Source organism: Rattus rattus, chromosome 12 (genome assembly GCF_011064425.1).
Source record: "Rattus rattus isolate New Zealand chromosome 12, Rrattus_CSIRO_v1, whole genome shotgun sequence".
NCBI lineage: Eukaryota > Metazoa > Chordata > Mammalia > Rodentia > Muridae > Rattus > Rattus rattus.
The window spans coordinates 51,163,925-51,190,457 of NC_046165.1; the positions used below are offsets into that span (position 1 = coordinate 51,163,925).

Below are 26,533 nucleotides of genomic sequence, written 5' to 3' on the forward strand. Positions count from 1 at the left end.
CTGACCACAAACCTTACTTCCTCTCTCCTCAGGACATTTTACAACAACAGAAACATGATCTCACACAAGAACTCACATAGATAGGACAAACTCAGCAGAGCTTAGACGATCACATGAAAAGAACAAAAGAAGTAGAGGGATTAATTCATTTTTAAGGATAAAAACAAAACGAACCTGTTTTGATGGATGTAAAAGAATAGAACAGATCCCGATACAAAGAACACACACAGCACAGTGCTTTCAGGGAGATGGGAGCTTCAGCTTCTAAGCATTGCCTGTCATTCTCCTGTCATTGCCTGGAGAATTTTCTGTAGTACCAGCTGGTATAAATCACAATTATTATCTGTGGGTTTTATAAAAACATAGGTTCCACATTGTTGGAAACAAAGTTTCTGGGTTGGAGTTGAAGAATTTGTGATTCTAACATGTTTCTAGATGGTGGTAGTGGTGGTCTGAAAACATGAAGTTCTTGGACCCTTGTCTCAGGGAGCCATGCCAGTCTGACAGGAGCTTGCAAGTATATGTGCCCCTCTGCTGGTAAATCAGAGTATACAGAGTTTGGGCTGAAGCCTGTAGTAAGTATTGTGCAGTGCATAGTCTATACACAGATAAATAGTTCTAGTCTAACTGTGGGAATTGTTCTCATAAACCCATTGCAGGCTGTGAATATCATTAAGTCAGAAATGCCTTTGATGCCACTAACCTACAGAGTAACTTGTTTGGCCTGTCATGAAGTGGCTGCCAGGAAGCTTGTGACTGTGTTGTTGCCTTGTACTGAAGAGGTATCATGGAACATATTACTAACTGGGAAAAGATAAAAATTCAGTTTGAAGTAGTTTCCATGTAATGTGTACTACTTTCATGCTATTATTAACAAGTAAGTGAGCATACCACAAATCAGGGACCATCTATAAATGCCTGAGCAGCCACCTGCACATATACACCCGGGCTTGCAGTTTCCTATTGATGTCAAACAGATTCCGAACAGGAACAGCTACATTGACACTTCTGTAACAGATCTGAGTATGCTAGGAGTACAGAGGTAATTTTTTCCTGGGGAGAAAATACAAGAAACTTCTGTGCTATTGGATTAGGTTACATTGCTTCTTATCTTTATATCAAGGAGTACTTGGCTCATTTTCTCTCTATTCTCTCCAAGAAAGATCAGAATGGGAGGAATGACGGAAAGACTATAATAATAATAATAATAATAATAATAATAATAATAATAATCATAATAGAAGAAATTTTTCTTCAGCTATTGATAATATAGAGACTTCAGTCAGAAAAGGCCCACTTGGTGTGCTAAGCATGATGAGGAGTATACATTTGCTCAAACCAGAGTTAAGTTAGTTAGAATGTTAAGAATTATTTATGGAGAATGAAATGCAGTTGTCATCAAGAACACTGGATATTTGATAGTCATGTATTTATCAGGCATAAGCGCAAACAATTTTTAGATGTAGAATGACTTAAAGTATATTTTTTGTGTAGAATGTAGTATATTGTTTGACATGAAGTTACTAGAGAATATACTTTTAAAAAATGAGAAAGGGGAGTAGGGGAAAAATGAGAAAGGGACCCTAAGAAGAGGATGTTGTAGATCATAAGAAAATGAAATGGTCATGGTATAGAAAAAAGGGGAAGGGGAGGATGCAGCTAGTCTAAGAAATAGATGATCTGGGCAAGAACTACACAATGAAGGTGAGGGGTACACGTACACACAGGAGTGCTTAGAAGAGAACGTTGCAGAATGGCCTTGCTTTCCACCTTTAGGTGGGTTTCAGAGACCCATGAGAAACTTTTAACCTCACTAATCCAACCTATAACCCCTAAACTCTGTGTATGTATATATGCGTGTGTGGCGGGGGGAGAAAATAAGGGGGTGAAAGGAGAGAGAGGGAGGGAGGGAGAGGGAGAAAGAGAAAGAGAGAGAGAGAATATGACAGTACTTAAGCAAATAGGTAAGGATAAGAGTTTGTCTGTAGTTAACTTTCTATTTTTTTAATTGGTCTCTTTTCTTGTGTTAATTTTTCTTTTATTAAAAAAAATGTTAGACAGGGCCTGGAAAGAAGGCTCAGAGGTTAAGAGAACACACTGCTTTTCCAGAGAACCCAAGGTCAGCTCACAGTATCCATGCTGGATGCTTAGAGTAAGCTATTAGTGCAGCTTTAGGGAATCTAACATACACACACCACACACCACACACCACACACCACACACCACACACCACACACACACACACACACACACACACACACAGAGTTAACAATACTAAAATTTTATCTTTAAAAATAGATGAATAAAAATGGTAAGATAAAACAGAAATTTGAAAGTTTATACTTGTATGACTATGTATAAGTTGTCTTTAGAAAATATTGCTGATTGAGCCATATTGTCAGTCACCAAGTAATTGTCAATTTATATGTTTTATACCCATAAGTTTCTTGATTATTCCTTTTGAATTTTGAACATAACATGGCTTCCATTGAAAAACTCATTTGTAGTGGAAAATAGTGGATCTTATCTTCCTTCCCTCTGGAGTTGGATGGCCAGTAAGTGTTAGAAAAGTTTGGTTGCTGAGAAAATAGCAAAAATTCTTCTAGGCATTAATAATTTAATAAATGACAAAAGATAAAGTTCATTGGGGTATCACCGCACATAACCAAAGGCATTTCATCCACAAATTAGTCTTTCTGAATTAGAAGTATGAACTCTTCTTCATTTTTTGTTTTCTGTTTCCCAGCTCAGTGGCCAATTTCTTTAATGATCAATAAGTATAATTAGAATTTACACTTCAAATTTATTGTTAGTATTTTGAATAAGCCTTGCTCAGAACCTTGATAGTATCTTGATTTTCTTTATTTTTCTGTGGAAAGACAATGAACAGCATATATATTAAGTTTGGAGCCAGTTTTTAGGATGCCATAAAGCTGTCTTCCATGACAATACTCTGATCTTACTGTTCTTTGAACAAAGGCAGTGTAAGAAGATGTCTTCTATCATCTGTCCCTTTATGAAGATGTTGAAAACTGGGAAAAGGCAGGAATGGGAGAACTGATACTGTCATTTTAAAGTAATAAAAAAGAGTTTCAATGTTTTAATATATGTTTGTGAGTGAAGAGGAAATAGAAAACCCTAAAATATATAATTAACTTCACATTTCATCACTCACAAAGGAAAATAACACAAATTTTGTTGTGCTTCTTTTTTGTCCAGATAGGTAAGGTAGTGTTGGGTATTAAATCCAGGGTCTTCCATATATAGGTAAGCACTGTATTCCAGGGCTGTATCACCTGCCTTTAGTATTTGATACAGATGAGAAAATTGCAACTTTTTAATCTGTTGTAATACTTTGTTAATGTTATAAGAGTTGCATGGTGGTGGTTTATGTCTTTAATCCCAGCACTCAGGAGGCAGAGGCAGGGCCAGGGCCAGGGCCAGGGCCAGGGCCAGGGCCAGGGGCAGGGGCAGATAGATCTCTTGAGTTCAAGGACAGCCTGATCTACAGAGCAAGTTCCAGGGCAGCAAAGACAACACAAAGAAACCCTGTCTTGAAAAACAAAATAACAAAAGAATTTTACAAAATTTTTGACTCATGTATGTTGTTCAGACAAGGGCAGTAAGAACTTTTCCACTGAGTCTAGTACTAACAGTTACTTGATGACTGTCTTTCTTAACATTTTAAAGAAAGATTCCTGCCTGGAGATCCCCATTAGGGTTTTCTCATGACTCCTGAACATGGCAAGTTTGGAGAAGTGCAGAACTCCATGATCCTTTCCTCTTGATCAGTAGACTGCTAGCTGCTTTTCAGCTCAACAGTGGATATCCAAAACTGCTAAATACATTTCATTCTTTTGGTGTGACATCAAGTACAGGAACCTATAGGGCAACTGAAGTAAACGTCACTCTGTGTGTGTGTGTGTGTGTGTGTGTGTGTGTTCACTAGTTTATTTTTTGTTAAAGGTTTACTTTTCTTTAGTTTTACCTATTTAAAAAAAAGTGGGTGTTTAAAGAAAACTTCCATTTGCATGGTATTTATTACAAGGAAACTTATCTAAGATAGAAAATGATTATGATTTTTCAAAAATCATTGCAGCCCAAACTCAGAAAAAGGTAAATTTATGTATTATAAAGTATATGTTAGTGCTGTATTCAAACTTGAAAGATTAACATGTTTTACCATACAGTCTAACTCAGAATTCAACTATATATCATTTTTCTAAAATTAAAACTTTGGAAAATGCCTTGAATTAGGAGAGGGTATATTGAAAAATGAAATTTTTCAATGAAAATGTAATTGTGCTTAGTTATTTGTTCTTCTAGTTTGTTGCTCTCTCTGTTCATACTTAATATATCTAACATTTTAGCGGGTTTTTTTTCCACTTGAAATAACATTTTCAGTTACTTTGTAGTTGACCTAAAGTGGGAGAGGAAAAGAAATAAAAAAATATACATCACATTCTAAAAACTCATGTACTTCACTGTTCTGGTAATTTCTAGACCAACATTATTGAAAATACAAGTTTTTTGTTGTACTTTCAAAATAAACATTTGGCAACATTTTACTTTCCTTTTTTTTTTTTGGAGCTGAGGACTGAACCCAGGGCCTTGCACTTGCTAGGCAAGCGCTCTACCACTGAGCTAAATCCTCAACCCCAACATTTTACTTTTTAATTTTCCTAGCAAGATAGTACTTTATTAGTTTCCTTACTTTAAATTTTTATACTATATATCATTTTGAAATTGGGCGTTGCAGCCAGAATATAAATCAAAATAGTAATTTAACAATATACTGTATAGTTAGGCACTTTTTTTTTTTTTTAAATTAATTGCCTACAAAGATAAAGTGTCATGCAGAAGACTGCAGTAGTCTCTGGGAGGAAATACTCTAAAATGTTTGACTATTTCAAATTGGTTTTCTTCGTTGTTTACAGTTTAAGGCATGATAAGTACTTTTAATCTGAAAATAGAAGTGAAATATATTTCGTAAACTATTACTTAAACAACATCTGGATTCACTATTAATCCATTTAACAGACGTTTGAATTAAATTATTTTGTGAAATACAAAATTTTAAAAGTATCACATTATTTAAATCATAATTGTCTTTAGATCTTAACTATAGTTTCTTTTTAATGAGGAAAGAACACGTGAAAGTAGTTCAAGAAAGTAAAATGGAGTGCATACAAGAATAGAATATATTTTAATGTTAACTCATCAGACACAAACTTTCTTTAAAAACAGGTAACCGTCCATAGGTTAATTTTCTGTTGGAGCTGGAGAAATAGTTTCCCAGAGCACAGTTTTCACAGTTGAACACGGAGCAGTCCCAGTGGTTTAGTCAGGCAGCTTATATTGCAGATTCATTATCAAATATCTTATTTTTTAAGGTCTGTAGGTTGTGTTGGATAAAATTCTCGGTGCCCTGAACTTCAGAGAACCTGGAGTCACTCCTTCTAACAGACCAGCTCTTCATCTTTATTGAGTTCTGGATCGTGTCTGAAGTGAAGTAGTAAACAATGGGGTCAAAGCAACAGTTGGAGACAGCAATGCAGAGAGTGATGGGGTACATCGTTCTCACTGCAGCCCCCACAGAGCAGTTAACAAAGGTCTGCGTTCTCATGAGAGAATACAAAATGAGGTTGATGTTATAGGGCACAAAACAGAAACAGAATATGACCAAGTGGACAAAAATCATTTTTAAAACCTTGGTTTTGTTCATTTTGCTTCTGCTTAAAGTAACAGGCTTATTTAAAGTCCTTAGCACCATACTAGAACACGTTACGTTCAAAATGAGGGGGATAAAAAACCCCACTATTTCAATGAAAATCACAATCCTGGACAGATAAGTTTTCCATGTGGCTGCTGGAAAGTTCTCAAAGCAGGCTTCTGAGGTATTGTTACCCTGAGAGTGGGTCGACTGAAAGAAAACTGCAGGCGCACTTCCTCCCATCACGGTGAACCACACAGCAATGCAAACAATCTTGGCATTTCGTTTAGTTCTTAAAGTCTTTGACTTAAATGGGTAGACAATTGCCAGAAATCGGTCTACACTGATACAGGTTAAGAACAGAATGCTTCCATACATATTGGTGTAAAACAGCATTACTGAAATCTTACAGAGCAGATCTCCAAACGGCCAGTTTCGTGTTGCAAAGTAAAAGATCCGAAATGGCAAAGTAAAGACGAAAAGTAAATCTGACATTGCCAGGTTAATCATGTACGTTGTAGTTTCGTTTCTCACTTTGAGGGCACAGATGAAAATGTATATCGCAACACAGTTGGATATCAGCCCAAGCACAAATACCATGCTGAACATGCACCCATACAAAGTGTACTTAAAGGAGTCGTCATAAGGGCAGTGGGTGCCGTTGGCGCTTACCATTGTCGGGCAGCACAGCCTACAGGAGCCCTTCTGCCGGCAGCGGTCGCCTTGGTATTCAGATGTGGACACAGCAACAACCAATTTATTTACAAATTATTTGTTTCTTTTTCTGTTCTTATTAATACTTTCTTCTCTGAACTCTTCAAAGAAAGCATGAAATGTGTTGCTTAAAAGTTTCTAGTAGATTCTTCAGAAAAATGGTCTCATTTTCTGGTCTAGAAAATCCATGAGTCCGAGTTTAGTTAACTGACAGAAAATGCAGTCCAGGAAGCCAATCCATAAAGCTGCAAGCGTAAGGAAAAACTTCCAAGTTGAACAGGACCAGTCCACATGTAAACTCGTACTTCAGCCGTCAAGGCAAATATTCCAAAATTAAAATGTCTTCACGTTCAGAATGTTCAGACGTAAATTACCAATCTTTAGTCTTTAAACACTCGCAGTCCGTCGTCCTCGGGTACTTCGTCCTTCTTTTTATTCTGTCTTCGTATCTCTACATTGATTCCAGATGGTGATAGGCAGAGTCTTTTAAAGGATCCCAGATAAATTCCTAAGCATGTTAGCTCTTGCTGAATGGAGGAGGCCCTTCCGAGGTTGCCGGCTGTATGGTGAGATGGGCTGGCTCTGAAGTGAGCAAGAAAGGCTTCAGAGATTTGTAATATGACGTCACAGGAAGAAGAGGCTGGGTTTGGACAAAGGAAGGCTTCAGCCCAGTTGTTTGCAGTTCCTTTAATCTGATAATGTGTCTGCTGGGAATGTACCTAGGAGGCTTGCAAATGGTCACTGGCTGTCCAGCTGAGTTAGGCATTAACTCTTTTCATGCCAAACTGCTTTCTGGGGATTCTGACTTCTCCAAAGTGGTTTGTTTTGTTTTAGTTAGTAATAACTAAGGGAAAGAAAGAAATATATCAGCATAAGGCGGATTCTTTCTTCTTGCTTTTTTAGTTGGGATATTGCCTTCTTTAAAAAAATAAAATTCAAAATCTTTAGTGATATGAGTGGACATTTTAAAGAACTGTCTAATGGCCCAAGGCAGAACCTTAAGTTATTAAGGATTTGACTGAAAGGCTGGCAGTTCTGCTACTCTTAGCATCTGTTTTGTTTTTTTAATTGCTCTTTAACATTTAATTTAATTGGCATGATTGGGGGTAACTTCAATCCTGCGTCTCTTTAGTTTTTGATAAATAATGTTCTAACATTTTTCTTTGAAACTAATTTTCTAGTTATTAATTTTTTTTAAACTTTTGCTACATGAAAGACTACATTGAGAATGTTTATTTTTTTTCCTGGAGGAGTATAGCTCAGGAGGGAGAACAGTACCCTAAAACTTTTGTTCTTTAGTGCAGTATCAGTCTTTTTACTCACAACTTAATATAAGCGTAATGGGAAAGTGTACTTTGTAAAAAGGGCTTCCCCTCTTTTAAATTAATTTAAATAACTTACAGCAGAGAATCAGAGTCCTATTGCTGGCCTGGATTTAAGTTGATGAGTTTTCTTCTCATTTCCTCCCTGTCTTCTTCAGCTTCTCTCACGCACTGGCTGCATGTTGGGATATATTTTAGATCCTACTTTCATCTCTAAATTTGGGGCTGAAGCTCTTCATTTGGGGTCAATAAAGGCAATTAACACGTTTCTCGGGTTGGGGATTTAGCTCAGTGGTAGAGCGCTTGCCTAGGAAGCGCAAGGCCCTGGGTTCGGTCCCCAGCTCCGGAAAAAAAAAAAAAAAAGAAAAAGAAAAAGAACACGTTTCTCCACAACCCTTAGCGTAAGAATTAATTAAAGTGGACGCAGGTGGTCTGTACCTTTAAATTAGGGTTGCTCTAGTGTTCGACAACTTTTGATGGTGAATTGCAATGTTTTTATTGTTTTGATTAGAAATTTCATCTATGATCAAATAACGCAGTATTGTTTACAGGCAGTTAAGATTGAGGGTCTAAATTTCTTTGCATTGGTTTTGGTGTGGAAAGCAGATGCACGTGTTCCTATAGGAAGATAGGAACTTTGAGTGCAGTGATGAACAGAGAACATTTTCTTCTCAATGGAGAAACTTTTCTGTTAATAGCTATTTTAGGAAAAATATATATATATATATATATGTATGTATGTATGTATTATATATCTGTATGGCCTGGTACTGTCCTTGTTTACTTTCGTTTTGAAAACAGTACTTTCTCAATAAAAGGATGAAAACTTCTGTACTTCCTTCTACAATACATATCACTCTTGTTTCTCGACTGTTAGTCACTTTCCTGTTCATTTCTAGTTTTTTCAATTTTAATTAATGATGCTCAAAATGGATATTCACTATCAATGAAGCTTTTTATTACTATCCACAATACATATTTATATTCCAGATTCCTAGCATAAATTTTTGACCTTAGTCAAAACTAGTCTGTTTGCTGATGAGCAGATCATCATTCTTCAGAATCTCATCTGATCAGAAAGTCAGGATTTTGGTGCCCTGACCTACCACATACCTCCTTATTCTCTCCCTTTGGGATAGCATCCATCACTGAACCTGGAGTTAGGCTGGCAGATAGCAGTCCTAGTGATTCTGCTGTCTCTGCCCTCCTGTCACAGCGCTGGGCCTGTAGGCATAGCCGGACATACCTGACACTTACCCGGTAAGCCATTTCTCTAGTCCAGCCATTGTTTTCAGTTCTTTTTAGTAGTACATATTTCTGTTTTTGCTACTGATAACAATTTTGTTTTGCCTCTTCATTTTCACTGCCACATTTTAAAATATACTCAGGCACTTTAGCTCTTAATTTCTAGTCCTGCTGTCTTTTAGTACCTCCTGCCAGCCTGTTATTGATAACTTAATGAATCAAGTATAGCTATTCACTTAGTCTCTTGTTTCCAAGAAGAATAATAAAGGAAATTACAATATTCAGAATAAATATACTGGGACTGGAGAGGTGACTCAGTGGTTAAGAGCATGTCTATTCCTGCAGTAGACCCAGGATTAATTCCCAGTACTCACATGGGATGGTTTGCAAACACTCATAATTCCAATTCCAGCCTCTTCTGGCTACATCAGGCATGAATGTGATATACATGCATACATTCAGGCCAGCACTTATACACATAAAAGTAAATAAATAAATCTTTAAAATAAGTAAGTAAGGGACTGGAGAGATGTTCAGTGGTTAAGAGAACTGACTGCTCTTCCAGAGGTTTTGAGTTCAATTCCCACCACCCACATGGTGGCTCACAACCATCTGTAATGGGATCTGATGCCGTCTTCTGGTGCGTATGAAGATAGCAACTGTATACATATAACTAAATCTTTTAAAAATTAATAAATAAATAAGTAAAATGTACTGTCCTCCTCGTTTTAGGATGTTGTGATCTGTAGATTGTACCTTATGGAAAGGAGTTGTAGACGAAGTCTGTATAGAAGGGTTAATGATTTGCTGGGCGTGGCAGGACATCCCTTTAATTTTTGCACCTAGGCGAGCGTGCTGGAAAGATGGCTCAGCGGTTAGGAACTTCCTGTTCTGTCAGAGGACAGCACCCACACTGCAGTTCACTACTGTCTGTAACTACAGTCCCAGGAGACCCAACACACATTTCTGACTCTGTAGGCATCACATGCACTTAGTGCACAGATATACAAGAAGGCAAAATATTCATACACGGGGGGTGGGGGGGGGCTTCAAAAAAAAGAGTTACTACTTTAAGATCTGAGGACTGGAATGGCACTCTGTGTTGGAGTTCACTGTCAGCATGCATGAGGCCCTGTGCTCAGTTTCCAGAGTCTCAGAAAGTGATTAAGTGAAACTCTGAAAACGAGAAGCGTAAACAACACCATTCTAAATAAATTCATTCTAAAAATTATTCCGTTTAAATGCAATAAATGTTAACCAAAATAAAATCTCCAATAATAAATTTATTTACACAGTGGTAAAATAAAAACCATATGGTAGTCTGAGACACAAAGGAAGGTATGTGATGACAGAAATCTGATAACATTTTATTTTAAAAGTGTGTATATGTTGCCTCCGTGTAGTAAACAACCATAAGAGTATCAGGAAAGTCTCCTTTCCTCTCTGAAATGCACTGTGGATCTTCACATGTGTGTTCGTGCCTATGATTTCCTGTTGACAAAAATATTTAGCTACAAAGGACATTTCTTGTTAGCTTTGTTTTAGGAAAAGCACCAAATGTCTAGCTGATTCTGGCCAAACATATTATCAGTTGGTAGATTAACTATATATGGTTCAGTGCTTGAGTGAAGCTTAACATTTTAGTGCAAAGGATCTGACTCCAGTGACCTTGAAATCTCCTTCCCTGGGAACTGGTTTCATTGACTTTCTGAGACTCTGAAACACCATGACTCAAAACACATAAGAAACACAGATCTGAAGGAGGATCTACAAGCCTGGCTAGCTGTTCTCCAAAAATACATGCATATAATCTCTGAAACGTTTGAAGGGTTTTCCTCTACAGAAAAATCAGAAGGAATCTAGACTGTCAGTTACTGGTGTAGATTCTGTATGCAAGAGTAAAGAATTGTGCTGTGGGCTTTAAGAAGAGACTGTGTACATCTTTTTTTTTTTTTCAGTGGGGTAGTGTGAAAGTTCAGTGCAAAGGGCTCCCAGCAGAAAACTAGGCCCTTCCTTCCCAGTCCTGTTCCTTCACTCCTGGGGGAGTCTGCTTCCTTGGCTGTAAAGAAAGGAATTAGGCTCTACAAAGTTCCCTTCCTGCTGCTTATTTGTTTCAGATTCCTTGAATTCTTTGAATGTTTAAGGTGCCACGTCGTGCTTTCTCACTCTTTGGTATCAGGGAGTCACTTTTTATCCTTAAAGTTTAAGAATTTGTCATTTTGAAAGTAGTTTGGAAAAGAAATGTGTACCACAGAGGGGAAGAGGGAACAAGAGGAAGAAATAAGTGTAAGAGGCAGAATAAATGGGCCAAGTAGAAGTTCCTTTATACTCAGTAAACCAGCAGGAGGTACATTCTTACAGGGAAAGGCAGACTCATTCCAGCACTCCTAATCCCAGCCAGTTAATTTGGTGAGACCTTAGTAGAACCACAGGAAGTCTGTAGCAGAGGTTGGGGGAGGCGCTGAACCAAGAGATATCAGTAAGGGCCCTGGCCTTTAAGAGGATGATGACCCCTCTTCACCACCAGCCTCCCCCCACCCCACCCCCACCCCCATACTATGAGAATATGAGGTCTCGGAGGGGGGTGGGGGTGGGGAGTCTAGTGGTTTGTGTCCATAATTTCAGCATGACACTGGCTAAAGTAGGAAGATGGGGACTGTTTGAAACCAGCCTAGGGGCTACATAATCAGTTCAAGGAACTACAGGGGATCATCTTGTCTCAGAAAACAAAGGAGCTTCCCCAAGCATATCTTGAAGGCTCTAGAGGCAGTGTTCTCAATAAGAGTCTCATTAGAATAGTCCTTATATACCTTTCACATCTAAATATACAGAAAATTATTAATTCTTTGAGGAGTACTAAATAATCTAGTCCCACAGTAAATTCTTATAAGAACAGTACAGCGAATGCCTTGGCACATAGGGTGTAATTTGATAATGAAGTCCTAGCATATGATGACAGAATGGGTTGCAGCTTTCAGAAACCTTCCAGCTACTCTGGAGAAGTAAGAAATAGTGGAATGACCAATTAACCTAGATTCTTAGTGACCTGGTTTTTAATCATTGGTACTAAAAATCCAGTTTTTATCAAGTAATTCAATTTCTGTTATAGTTGTAAAAGTTGTAGACAGGTAATATGGAATTAGATCTTTAAAATCTTTTTTATCTTAGCCTTCTGTTTTAAAATTTCAAAAAGAAAAAAATTGCAACTGAAGAAACCTTAATTTATAGTTCTGATTTCTTAGGATTGCCCAGTGGTAGAGGATGACAAGCCAGAACAAAAACAGGCCATCACTTTATAAGTAGTGAACCCAGGTCATTATACATGCTTGTCAAGTGAAAAAAGTATGTTCTGTATGTGAATAATGGAAAGAACTCTAATCTTGAAATAAAAGGATTTTTTGGTCCTTAAATTTGGACTTGTACCTTGGACAAAAATCTATCCTAACCATGCCCTTCTTAGTAGACAATTTTTAAAACAAAATGAAATGAAATAAATTTTGATTGTAAAACACACATGCACATCAAAAAACAAAAACATCGGGGTTGGGGATTTAGCTCAGTGGTAGAGCGCTTGCCTAGCAAACGCAAGGCCTTGGGTTCAGTCCTCAGCTCCGAAAAAAAGAAAAAGAAAAAAAACAAAAACAAACAAACAAACAAACAAAAATCTAGTATAGATGCAGTAAGCCTCAGTGCCCTAATCTTTCAGATACAGCTTATGTTGTGAGATGACATAGAGCAATAAGCTCTTTTTCATTACTTTTTATTGAGTAGAGAAGAGTTCCTGTGCTTCATGCATGCCAGAAGAAGAAATGGCCCCAAGCAATGCCTTGTCTACACTCTTGTTAGTTGTGATCATGGGTTACAGAAGCCAGTCTTAGAGTAGACAAGAGATTTGCTTTATGAGAAAGACTGAGGAACTGAGTACCTCACACTGAAAGAGTGTAAACGGGGAGCCTTGTCTCTCGCTCCAATCGCGGGGTGAGGTGCCCCCAGGAATCACGAGTAGCCAGCCTTGATGTAACAGCAGGAGGTAGCTTTTATTAACGAGATCCCTATAGCGGGATCCCGGGTCGATACGTATCCCACACAGGAGACAGAGGAATGGACCCCGAGCTTCCAAACTCGGGGGTTTATATAGGGGCATTCGCGTGGTTACACATGATTGGTCAATTCAAATGGTGCACAGTTACTTTCGGCGCGAATTACATCAGCAAGGTGTACTGCTCTCTAGCAGCTCGGCAGGCAGGTAGGGTGGCTCATCTCACTTGGGGGTGAAGGAAGGGGAGGGGGTGGCTACAGATGGTCAATGTCCTTGGGGCTGATAGCTGGTTTGGCAAGTCCTATCTCTGGCTCTCCCTCAGGCACGTCCGGCCCTGCACATCCGGACTCTGACAATGAGTAACCTTTTTAAAACTCTAGTTCTACAACACTTTGGGCTAGTTAGAACTCTAATGTTGTAATAGGACTTCATCCTAGAGCCTGAGAGCAGGCTGTTGAAGCGCATTACAGAGTGCTGTTCTGTCATCCCACCCTCCCCCATTGAGTCCAATTGCTTAAGTCACTCAGTCACAGTTGAAGAAGCCGTGTGTGAGGAGCAGATTCTTCAGCCATGGTTGTTTATTGCCGGAGCTGGAACTGCAATTTCTTGGTGTATCATGTGGCTTCCAATTGCTCTTTTTCCTGATAGACACTGGAAATTTAGATCAAAGTTTAAGCAAAGAATACACAGAGAAATCATGTCTCCAAAAACTAGAAAGGAAAAAAAAAGTGCTGAAAATTGTAAGAGAAAACTCATTTAGAACAACAGCAAAATACTTCAGGAATGAAGCTAAACTGGGATGTTGGAAAAACATAGCAGGCTGCACTCTGACTAAAGGCTTGGCGGACACTTGGGTAGGTGAGAGACAGTTGTCATGCAGTGACTCTCTAAGTAAAACTCCACTCTGAAAATTCCAGTAGGCTTTTAGTACATGGCCTCTAACTTAGTTTACCTCTTGGAAATGTATGCGATTATATAATCTAGCTGTTTCATTTCTAAGACAGAGTTTTCTCCCTTCCTAATTTGTGTTGAATACCAATAGTACCTTAATCTAAACCATGTATTATCAGACTTTTAATAAGTCAAAAGTAGAATCTTGTCTACTTTGCATTTAATTCTGAGTTGAACTAAGAATTGGACCCTAAAGATCTGGAATCTGGAGTAATTTAATATCATTTTAGCTTTTCAGGTCAGTGGAGAAATGAACTGGGCACACTGCTGCATGTCTGTAATCTCAGCATTTGAGAGGCAGAAGCAGAGATTGAAGCTCAGAATCATCCTTTGCTGCATAATGAGTTGAAGGCCAGCTTGGGCTACATGAGACTCGGGGTGGGGGGAATATGAAAGAAGGTAGATATCAACTATTCTTTATACCAAAACAAATTCTGGCTCCGTCAATAATTTCAGTAAAATACTCCCTTAAAAAGTGACTTCCGGGGTCCAAGGAGAAGGCTCAAACTTAAGAGCACTTACTCTTCCAGAGGACCTGATTTGGATTTTTAGAACCTGAGAGAGGAAGCCGTTGTACTGGGAGAGCTATAGAGAGAGAGGTTGCAGAAAGAGCGAGCCAGAGAAGGAGAGTCGGAAGATCAGATCTAACAGATTGCCAGAGTTAATTTAATGCAGAGCGTTCAGGCAGAGGCCACTAAGAAGCCAGGTTCAGTCAGTTACATAGAGAGGAGTTGGAGCAGAAACGGCAGAGTTGAACCAGCCAGCCAGAGCTCTGAAAGAACCAGAAAGGGTGAGTTTATTCAGCAGTAAGTCTGAGAAGCTGAAAACATTGCAGAACTAGAATACATTGTATGGCTGCTAGAAGCTTCCAGGGCTAGGCCTAGGTTAGCAGATAGAGGCAGTAGCTCAGAGATGACAATTGCACCAGGCAAATAAAAGATACTTTTACACTGAGGAGATGACTCATCGTTAAGAGCACTGACTGCTTTTCCAGAGCACCCAGGTTTGATTCCTAGCACCCACAGGGCAGTTTACAACTATCTGTAACTCTAGTTCCAGGAAAATAGTGCCCTCTTCTGGCCTCTGTGGCACCAGGCATACATGGGTTGTGCAAACAAAACAACACCATACACAGAAAATAATAATAAAAAAGAGCTCACAAAAGTTGGGGGAAAGCAGTACAATTTAAAAAATAGGAATGTTGTTCAGTGCAGGGCAGTGGTGGGACTCTCGTCTAGATAGTTTGGCAGCCTGGGTCAGGTCGTCACCTTAAGTCCGAGTGGTGACTAACTGCTCTTCCACATCACCACATCAGGGGGCTCACATCTGCTTGTAACTCCAGCTCCCAGGATCTGAACATTTTTCTTTTAAATTATTTAAGATAATAATTAAACCAATTATAATATAAAGCAAAAACAGAGGTCTAAATAAGCATGTCACTTTATCCTTAACTTAAAAGTAGTTTTTAGTACTCAAATGCAGAGTTTTTATCTTTAAAAGTTTTTACCTTCAAAAAAGAAAGTGAGTAAATACTGCAATTTTAAATAGATGACTTTTTAAGATCTAATTATATGAGCTCTGTTCCAGATATAATTAAAACCAGAAACATAATTTGACTTTAGGCATTTGGGCTCTTAATCTACTTAGACCCAGGGAAGGTAGGTGACTAGCTCTTTACAGATAGGAACACTCCAAGGTCTAGGAGCATTGGTGAGGCTCTGAGTCATTGGTCATCCCAAGTCACAGCAAAAGGTCCATGAGCACTTTTATTAGTCTGACACTATAATTACTTTAATCAACAGATTCCAATTCTTAGGAAACATGAGGATTTCCTATCAATAGCAGATGTTGCCCGTACTGCCTCACACGGGCTAAAAACAAAGGAGCGGAAGGAGAGGCTCTCAGAGCCTAGCTTTTGTTGTTTCAGTTAAACACAAGTGGCCCTTTGACCTGGCCAATAAAGCTTGCTGGGTTGTTGTCCTGATCACATACATAGGAAAACAGGACATGTACTTAAAAAGTCTTTCCTGCCGGGTTAAGGGTGTTGCTCAGTGTCCAAGGCCCCTATCCCCAGCACCACAGAATAACAAAACATAACCTTTCCTGCTCATGTTCTTCGTCTGTTCACTGGTTTTGTTCATCAACATCAATGTTGACTCTGTGACAGCAGTGTGCCAGCTGCTTTCCCAGGTGCTGGGAGCAGCGCTGCTGAGTAAAACAGAAGTGGAGTCTGTCGTGGGGGTGGGTATCAGCAGGTAAACAAACACGCAGGCGTGCAAAAATCACTGTCGCTGCTCCGGGAAGATGCTCAAAAACGCTTTGAAACAAGGGGAGTTGGAACAGACGAAATAAAACGGTGGCTTATGCCTGTCTCAGGAAGTTTAACTTTAGCTGGTCTGTCCCTGTGAAAGGCTGATCCAATTCATATTGTCCAGCTTTCTCTCATAAATGCATCCACTTCTAAAGATTTTCACAGCAACTGGAAATTTCCAGCACATTTTGTTTTGAGACAGGGTTTTTCTGAAGTGGGCCAGGCTGCCCTTGAACCTCTTTTGCCTACCTCTGCCTCCTTTGCACTGGAATTAAAGCCACAGCCCTGGCTAGAAAATTCTTTTCTTTTTTCTTTCTTTCTTTCTTCCTCTTCCTCTTCCTCATCTTCCTGTTCTTCCTCCTCCTTCTTCCTCTTCCTCCTCCTCCTTCTCCTCCTCCTTCTTATTTTTTCTGAGACAAGGTTTCTCTGTGTAGCTAGGGCTGTCCTTGAATTTACACTGTAGACGGGGTTGACCTCAAACTCAGAGATTGGCCTCCATGCTGGGATTAAAGGCCTGCACCACTACCACCTAGCAGAAAGTTTTAAATAGCATTTCCATTTGATAAATTTAGCATATCTACTTCGGAGTTCTGTTTTAAATGACATCTCATAATTGAAGAAAGGTCCTTACCTTGTTCATCAAACTATTACTACTTCAAAAGAGTGAATTCCAGGACACCCAGAGCTATGTAGGGAACCTCTCTCCCCTTACCATCACCCCACAAATCACCCCATGTTAATTGTTTCATTACACGTCAGATCTCTCGTGACTTTTCCCTGTTCAGTCAGTAAGGTTTTCTCTGTTGCCCTTTGGTGATTTGGGTATACCCTCTTGCCTTAAGAGCTCCACTGTGCCCTGTGCACAGTGTCCCTGAAACTAGCATCATCTATAGCATTTATTAACTGTATTCTGTCCCAACTATGCTTGGGTGAACACTCAGGATCTTTTTTTTTTAACTTTGTTTTATATAATTCATTTTTATTTTGTATTCATTGGTGTTTTGCCTGAATGTATAGCAGTGTAAGGGTATCAGATCCTGGAGTTACAGACAGTTGTGAGTTGACATGTGGGTGCTGAGAACTGAACCCAGGTCCTCTGGAAGAAGGACCTTCAGCGCTCTTAACCACTGATTCGTTGCTCTAGTCCAACATTCAGGATTTTACATTAGTATCCTCCGTGTCCTTTCTCCATGATAACATGATAGTCTAATTTTATATCAACCTTCTGATTCTGTTTGCCTTTTAGAAACAACCCCTGGCTTTCCTATGTTCTAATATGACCATTCCCTGACCACATTGAGCTGCCTGAATCTGTGACTTTTCCTTTCTCTCATCCACTAAATTACTTAGCATGATATCTTCCATTGAATGTTTGCTTTTCCCTGAGAATGATTTTTTTAATTACTTTGTATATGCATGTATATTATGTATGTGTTTGATACAGGCACATGTACCCCAGTGCATACTAGGAGATAAGGTTTGAAAGGGAACACTATTTTTTGTGTATGATCTTAGAACAAAAACTTTATTTATTTATTTATTTATTTATTTATTTATTTATTTAGTTAGTTAGTTAGTTAGTTAGTTAGTTAGTTAGAGACAAAGTCTTCCTACATAGCCCTGGCTGTCTTAGAACTTCTTACATAGACCTGGCTGGTCTCCTATTCACAGAGATTCTTCTGCCTCCAGTGCGTCTTTCAAATTCTGTCTTACCATGAATTCCTCAAAGTAATTTTTAACTCCTATTTTTCTCAACAATATGAGAAGTGACTGAGTTAATGTATGACATGAAGATGCATGGTAGCTAGGACTCAGTACCTATTGGGGAAATGCCCAGAATGTTGCCTGTGAAATCTTTTTACCTGCAGACCTGCACAAAAAAGTCTACTTACTTAATTTTGTGGTTATATAGCCATGTGCTTTTCTTTTTATGAGTACACATTTAGATACTCTTGGAAAGTAGGAAAATATGCTTTGTTGTCTCAAAAGAGTTAAGAATCATTCAAAATCACTATGAACTCAGGAAAATATTAAACAGTCTGGGATCAGAAGCAGTAAAAGCTATGGAGAATGTACATTTAAAAGGAGAGTGTTGGGTTCTGTTCCCTTGCTTTGTAATATAGAAAGGACTTCTCAGGCTCTAGAGATAGCTTCGTAATTAAGAACATGTATAAAAGACCCAAGCTCAATTCTAGCATTCATATCAGACAGCTCAAAACTGCTTGTAAGTCTGTCTCCAGGGGATGCCTCTAACCTCAGGCACAGATACATGCATATATACACATAAGTAAATAATAATATTTTTTTAGAAAAAGAAAGGGAGCAACTCACGGTACCACTAGAGATGAATCTGACAAGAATTTTTGCCACTATTAAGTGTATCATAAAGTATAGAGTGTACTTAAATGAAACAGTTCAAAATTACTAGTGAGTAATATGGAATCTGGTGATGACATAATTTAAAAAAATTTTAAAATGTGCGTGCATGCATGTGTAGAGTACATTGATACTAAACATATGCTCTCCCTTTGAATTCCACCCCTTGGTGAATTCAATTTTGTTAAATTTTTATGTCTATATTGTTTCTTTTGTGAGTGTGTGTGTGTGTGTGTGTGTGTGTGTGTGTGTGTGTGTGTGTGTGTGTGTGCCTTTGCCGAAAGGAACCAAAGAATAGATGAGATAAATACAAGATACTATCAGTAACTATGCTGAATGCAGCTAGTCTAAGAGCAACCCAATTAAAATCTTAACAGAACAGGAACTGGAAAGATGGCTCAGTGGTTAAGAGTATACTGTTCTTCCAGAGGCCCCCCATGGTGGTTTTTGGCACCCACATAGTGGCCTACACTAATCCATAACTCCAGTTTGAGGGGCTCATATGCCTCTTTCTGAACTCTGTGGATACCTGGCACCACACATGGTGCGCATACATACTTGCAGGCAAAATAATAATATACATAAAATAAATCTAACAATCTTGTCATAGTAGGTAAAAAGCAAAGCCTACTTTATGCCTGTTTTAAATACAGAGACACAAATATGCTAAAGGAATGAATCAAGAGTTTAGAAGCCTGAGTGAAACCAAGAATTACTAAGGACAGTTCTCATGTTTGTAGAGAGATCAGGTGATTGATAATATTGCTGCCCTAGCAGTTACTGTCAGAATCAGAGCTGGTTAGTGGTAAAGGGAGTGAATGTTCCTGTTCATGTTTGGACGTGTTATAGAGGAGACATTTGTGACATATTCACATGGGAACCTTTAGTATCCAACTTGAAATGTAGACCTGGAATCCAAAAGAGTACTTTAGTCCTCAATGTATATTTGGAAATATATAGATATAGTTAAAGTCACGACAGCAGTTCTAGCGATATATATATTTTTTTCATCCCCACCCCCGCCAGAGGAACATCACTATTAAATAACCAGAGAAATAAATGGAAAAGAACTAGCAGAAAGGCCAAGGCCAGAAGTTTTCTATTTTCTATTCTAGTTTCCTTTTGTGAGGCAAAACAGTCTTAGAACTTGGCTCAGGATAGTACAAAAACATTTCCTGAAATGTACATCCAATAATATTCCTTAAAACACGCAGTAAACAATAGCAGTTCCTGCTGTAGCTCCCCATTGTTAGGTTTTCTACAGCACCAGAGGCTTCACCTTTACTTGGGCAATCAGAAGCTCTTTTAGGAGCATTTTGTCTGAATAGTCTTGACATCCTTTCATCTCAGGAGGAGTTTGTGCTTGCTTCAGAAATGCATGCTAGTTATGGGAGGTCATTTAGAATGCACTTAAAGCTTCCATTTTTCTGCCAGTATTGTTTATTTGATGAGATTCACACGAACTCTCCTGACAGTGAGAATCTGGTTTTCTTCACAGGATTAGGTACCAAAGCAACAACTGTGTAGAGAGCGATTATGCTGACAGCTAGTTTAAGCAGGTAAGCATGTCATGAGGCAGCTCGCCTGAGTCTGGAGAAAGCTGCTCCCTGAGCGCTGAGTAGCAACAGTGCTACAGAGAAAAGTACCAGTGTTTGACACTGGTATATAAAGTGTACTACATCTTTCTTCATAGTGTTTTTAAAAATAAAATTTTAGCTGTATTAGTTATTGAGTGAGGTATTAGTTATCTATTGGCAATTAAAACAGCAAAGATTTATTATCATATGAATTTCTGAAGGTCAGGAGGCACCATAGCTGTGTGCTTTTGGCTCCTATTTTTTCTTGAGAGATCTTGAAGTTGCCCGCCAGCTTCACAGCCAGCTAGCGAGCTTATGACTTTACTGGAATTGGAGAATTGGCTTCGAGGTTTGCTCCCATGGCTGTTGGCATTGGCGGATGGCCAGGGGCTTTACTGCTTTGCCATGTGCGCCTCTCTCTCCATAACTGCTTGCTAGATGGTCGCTTGTTCCCCTATCCCAGAAGCAGGATAGATGAAGATGGAAACTGTCAGTTTCTAATAAGCTGACCTTAGATGCTACATGCTGTTACTTTTGCCAGATGCTATGGTTACACAGACCAACCCTGACACATGTTAGAGTGGGTGATCTGTAAATACACAAACGTGTGAAGAATCATGTTAGAAGTTATTTGTTGACCCTGGAAGCCAGCTGTGAAGGTTGCATGCTTTGTCAGCTAGACAGCAAATTCTGTCATCAGCTTTCTTGTTTGTGCCTTGATATATTTAACTTATTCTACAATGTGGCTATGTTACTTGCTAATGCTCTAAAAGTATTACTGAATACTTCATATATCAGAGCCTGGGGTTTTATTTTGAAGATCCTTTCAAAGTCTTATGCAGGCCTTGTTCACCACCTCCTTAGATACCCTTAAGTAAGTTTATCATTTCTTGTTACCATGTTATGCAGTCTGTGCTTTAGTTTTGTGGAACTGATCATTTCTTTCTTAAGGGCTGTGTGCTGGGTGCCATTTTAACGTAGCATTGGTCTCACCTTCCAGCACCATGATGCTTAGACAGGCTCCAGAACTCAGAACTAAATAAATCTCTTTTAAAATTACCTAGCCTTAGGGATTTCATTGTAAAATGGACCTATTTTTCTTATTTTATTAATGAACTACATGAAGTTTCTCTAAGATCATAGTTCCTCTTCTGCTTCTTAGCCTTCAATTTCTTGATTTTTACTTAAAATGACTTAGTCTTTCTTTGGGATTTGCCTTAGGCATAAAGTCTAAGTTCTTTTCCCTAACACATCTGATATGAGTTAGATATTTCTCTGCTGTGACTGGCTTTGGCATCCATATAGTAGGTAAACCGAAGCAGGCAGCCATTCATTCAGGGTCAGTGCTTAGAGCTGCTGATGGGGTGGATCTAGATACCTACAGGAGCGGCTGCCAAAGGCAACCAATGTTTGGAGAAGCTGCTTAGCAGACTTTTCTCTGAGGGAACAAAGCTTAATTTACTGGGACTGGCACTCTCTGTGGCCAGCAGAAAAAAACAAACTCTTAACAGGGGGCCAGTGAGAAAGAGAAGGAAAGAGAAAAACATACACACATATTTTGAGTGGATGAAACAAAAAGCAGAGTCCTATAACTTTATACACACGAATCTATACACACATGCATACATACATACATATATACAATGCATTCATACATACAGAACTATGTTCTAAACAGAAAGACATGTTTAGAGCAAAGCTTCAGCAAGCAGGCTCCAAGAATTTCACACATACACATAGTTAATGGAACAACGTTCTAGCCCCATACTTTCGTTTTTCTTCCGTAGTTTGTATACCCCAACGCAATCTTATAAGCAGTATAAAATTACAATGTAATTACATTTTAGTTTACTTTTAGCAAATGATTATAGAAAGCCAGTGTGTTCCTGAATACCTTTACAAAAAATAACATTATGTAGTACAAAACAAAAACAAAAAACAAATATTCCCTAAAACCAGCATACATTTGTAGCTAAGCAACCTGTTACAGAGTAACAAAGTGTAAGCAGGCCTGGTAGCTTTCTCAGCCAGTTCCGCTTCCTGCACAGCAACAAATTACAGTTGAAAAGAAAGGAGTAATTATTATTTACCTTTAAAAGTAATCTTGTAAGACTCTTAAAGTCACAAATCTAAACTGGGTCATATCTACCTTAAATCCTCAGAATGCATATCTACTCATCAGCAATTTTTAATAAATCGTATCAGGAAGCTGAGGGCAAACATGGGTGTAAGAAGTCAGTCGTCACCAGTCCAGCCTCAGTGAGAGTCACGTCAGCCAGAGATGCCATTGTTCTTGTTCCCTGACCTTAAAGCATCACTTGCTTAACTAATAAGAGAGTGCCTTTCTGAACTTCAACTTGTTCCCTATGATTTTCTACATCAGAGCCAGTAGTAAAAACATCTCAACCTATTCACTAACAATTTTATTTCTCCCAAGGTTTTCTAAGGGTGGTATTCATTGCTGACAATCTATGTCTAAGTTCTTTCCTAGGGTGATAATTAAATCATTAATCCAACAACAATGCCTAAAAGAAACCAAACATTATTATGGTGAATGCCAGAGAAGCCGCCCAACGAGGGACTGAAAATTCCCTTAAAGTTTTCATATAATTCTTAGATTAAGAGAACTGTGAGGACAGCAACCGAGCAAAGCTCCACAAAAGCGTAACACCTTATCCCTGGGGTGCATGCACCAAGGCTCACCGGCTTGGCTGTGTTAAGCTGTGGGCCACATTCCGTAAGGTCTAAAATCATTTGTCCTTCCTCCTGCTTGGCCCTCAGCACTTCTCCTTGGACTTTTATATACCCATACATTTTAATATTGTGAAATTTACTGCTTAGGCTTGATATTTTTATTTACCAATCTCTTTTCTTTATTAGACTATAAACTGTATCATAAAAGCTAAAAAACAAAACAAAAAACCAGAGCCTCTAGAGTCAAATAGCTTTAGGCCAAATTCTGGCTCTGTCACTCACTATGCCTAGCAGTTTACTCTTAGCTAATTTTAATCTTTTATAAAACAACAGTAAAAGAAATGATATCTTTTCTTATATGGGAATAAAACAATGTAAGTAAGGCTGGGGAAATGGCTCAGTGGTTAGGAGCATTGACTGCTCTTCCAGAGGTGCTGAGTTCAGTTCCCAGGAACCACATGGTGGCTCACAACCATCTGTAATGGGATCTGATGCCCTCTTCTGGTGTGTCTGAAGACAGCTACAGTGTACTCATAAATAAGAAATAAGTCTTTTTAAAAAAAATAATGTGGGGTTGGGGATTTAGCTCAGTGGTAGAGCGCTTGCCTAGGAAGCGCAAGGCCCTGGGTTCGGTCCCCAGGTCCGAAAAAAAAGAACCAAAAAAAAAAAAAATTAATGTAAGTAACATAATTGGTGCCTCACTATAGCATTGGGGTAGAATTACTGATTGTTTATTATGTGCAACATTCTGTACCTACGTTAGTTTTTTTTTATCTCTTACAAAGTACTAGAGAAAATCAACTTACATGGACTAAAGTTTACTTTGACTCATGGTTCAAAGGTTGCATCTCGATTACTTTGAGTCTTGTTGCTGGACAGAGTATCGAAGCCACGAATACATAATGCAGGAAGCTTCTATATTGTGCTGACCAGGAGGCAGAGGGAAGAAAGTGCCGGGATTCACATCTTAGAAACCTCACTTCCTCCCACGAGGCCAGACCCCTAAAGGCTTTACCATCTCCCAATAGTGCCACAGGTGGAGACTAATTCTGAACATGAACATTTGGGACACATCCCAGATCCAACTGTAATGGTATTTAATGGAGATCGCAGTTAAGAGGCGGGAATTATTTGAGGAAATTTCTCTAATTATGGTCATTGAATCATCAGATGTTTGTCTAAGCTATTTGTGACTCCTCTTAGTGACAGCATTAATGATGGACAGCTCGTGTCTTCTCATTTCAGCAGCGCAAGCATGTTCATTCCAGACTGTTGACTGCTCTCCGCGTGCTTCCTCATTCCCTCACAACTTTCTCTTCCCTTTCCCCATGTTTGGTCAACTATCCTTTGCTTTCATCACACTCTAACTTCCTTTCAAGACCGTTCATGCCTTGTTCCCTTTTTAATGTCTGCTTCTCACACTGTCAGTTCCCCTTAAAGTATTAATTCCCTACACTGTGAGTCTACTCATTTTGCAGATATTTGTTCTTATTTCATAGCACTTTCTGAATTTGTAACCACGAAGTTCTTGCAAGATTACTGTCTGTCTCTTCTCACTAGACTCTTCACAAAGCTGATGGGTAGGAAGCATTGTCTGTTTGCTGGCCACTGTCCTACCACTTCACACGTGCTTGCTCTTAGCTCACGACCTGATGGCTTGCTGTTGAGAAGAATTTCTTCTTACTCTAGGTTACACAGAATTCTTCATAGTATTTCTTGGTGCTTTACTCTAGAGAAAGCATATGGAAGTCACTCTGAAACATGCTCATATTTTGTGGATATGATGCATATTATTATTTGACCAGTATTGTGGGGTAGGATTCTAAGAAAAAAGATGGGTGGGTTTTTTTGTTTGTTTGTTTTTGTTTTTGTTTTTGTTTTTTTTTTTTTGAGGCTGTATTTCACTGTATAGGTGTAACTAATCTGGAACTCATTGTGTACTCCAGGCTGGCCTGGAGCTCACAGAGATCTATCTCCCTCTGTTGGGATTAAAGGAGTGCACCACCACACCTGGTTTTAAAGTATATTTAAGGGATTTAGAAGAGTATATAACTAAGAAAGTTTCTTTTTTAACCACATTCTTACTTTAAAGTAAAATTAATATCAAAGCACTTAGAGAACTTTAATCTTATCACTCTGTCAGTTTATTCGGTAAATGCTTATTTAGCCCCACTATTTGCAAAGCAGTTTTAAACGTTAGAACTAACTGTTGTGAGCTGCCAAAACCCATGCTTTTCTCCATCTTGTATTTTAATAGAGATAGTTAATAAGCAAAGAAACAAAGATAGTGACAAGTAATGACCAATGCTGTAAGATGGGAACATTTATGGGTGACAAGGTGTGGGAGGTACGCTCTCCTAACAAGATGCTTGGAGAAAGCTTCACTTTGAGGTGCTGTTTGAACAAATGTGAACAGTAATGTGGGTTGAGCCTTGGAACGCTCTGGGGAAAGAATATCCAAGACAGGGAAGGAGCAAGCACAGAAGGGCAGGGCAAGGGGTGTTTGGTTTTGTTGTCGGATGATTGGAAATGATTACCCACGCTGTGCATAGACATAAAGTGAAGATGCTGAGTGAAGGACCATACTTCTGGATAAAGCAGACATTTGTACTTGGTGGATGGATAGATAACTTGGCTTATATTTACAACTGAAAGATTGGTTATCCTTTGTAAATGGCCTTTATAAAGACCTGTAGCCATAGAATCATTAAATACCTTTATGACACTTTGTGTTAAACACTAAGTGTCTAAATTCTTATCATTGCATCATCTGAATTCACAATACTGTGATTTAGATAATAGTACCCAAATATCTCTACTTATAATTTAAAAAAGTGAACCTGGCTGGGTGTGGTGGTGCACCATTAATCCCAGCATTCAGGAGGCAGAGACAGAAACGAACCTGAGTTGGAGGCCAGCTTGGTCTACATAGCAAGTTTCAGGTCAGGCCAGATTGTGTAGTGAGATGCTGCCTCAAAAGCAAGCAGAACTAGAGAGGTGGCTCAGCTATTAAGAGCATTTGCTGCTCTTGCAGAAAACCTGGCCTTGTTTCTCAGCACCTATATTCTAGCTAATAACCATCAGTTACTCCAGTTTCCGAGGATCCAGTAATGTCTTCTGGCCTTCACAGGCATTATGTACATGTGTTTTATAGGACACATGTAGGCAAAAATATGCATACACATAAATTTTATAAAACTTTTAAACAAAACAAAAACCCTAGTTCTTATATTTTTGTGAAAAGAGGTGAATGAAATTAAGATGGGTAAGAAACATATCATTTGGGAATGGATTACTTAGACTTGAGTAACTTGAGTAACTTGCTTTTCAAAAGGACCATTCAGTAGATTAATTTAATGGATTGTTGTAATCATGGTCCTTTCTCTACCTGTTCTTGCTCTGAATAATGACATGGAGACTTACATTTATTTATAAAAGCTTTCAGCCTTAAAGTAGATTTGTTTTGCAACTAGCTCGTAACTCCATTTATAGTAATCTAAGTTCTGCCACATGAGTGGTTAGTTACCTCTCGTTCCTTCTTGTCCCACTTTACTGTTCTGCTTTTGCTATAGGACATAGGCTTTTTACTTT

At 38.7% G+C, this 26,533-nt stretch overlaps 2 protein-coding genes across 2 annotated transcripts in view; one reads left to right on the plus strand and one right to left on the minus strand.

Moving 5' to 3' along the window:
- Rb1 (RB transcriptional corepressor 1) overlaps positions 1 to 26,533 on the plus strand; it is a 152,478-nt gene that overhangs the window by 100,426 nt on the left and 25,519 nt on the right.
- Lpar6 (lysophosphatidic acid receptor 6) lies at positions 5,106 to 7,097 on the minus strand. Its single transcript, XM_032917965.1, has one exon. The coding sequence runs from the start codon at positions 6,386 to 6,388 to the stop codon at positions 5,354 to 5,356; it is 1,035 nt and encodes a 344-aa protein (XP_032773856.1). The 5' UTR covers positions 6,389 to 7,097; the 3' UTR covers positions 5,106 to 5,353.

What these genes read in the sequence shown, in the direction of transcription:
- Lpar6 (XM_032917965.1), bottom strand. Translation starts at nt 6,388, where the DNA reads ATGGTAAGCGCCAACGGCACCCACTGCCCTTATGACGACTCCTTTAAG.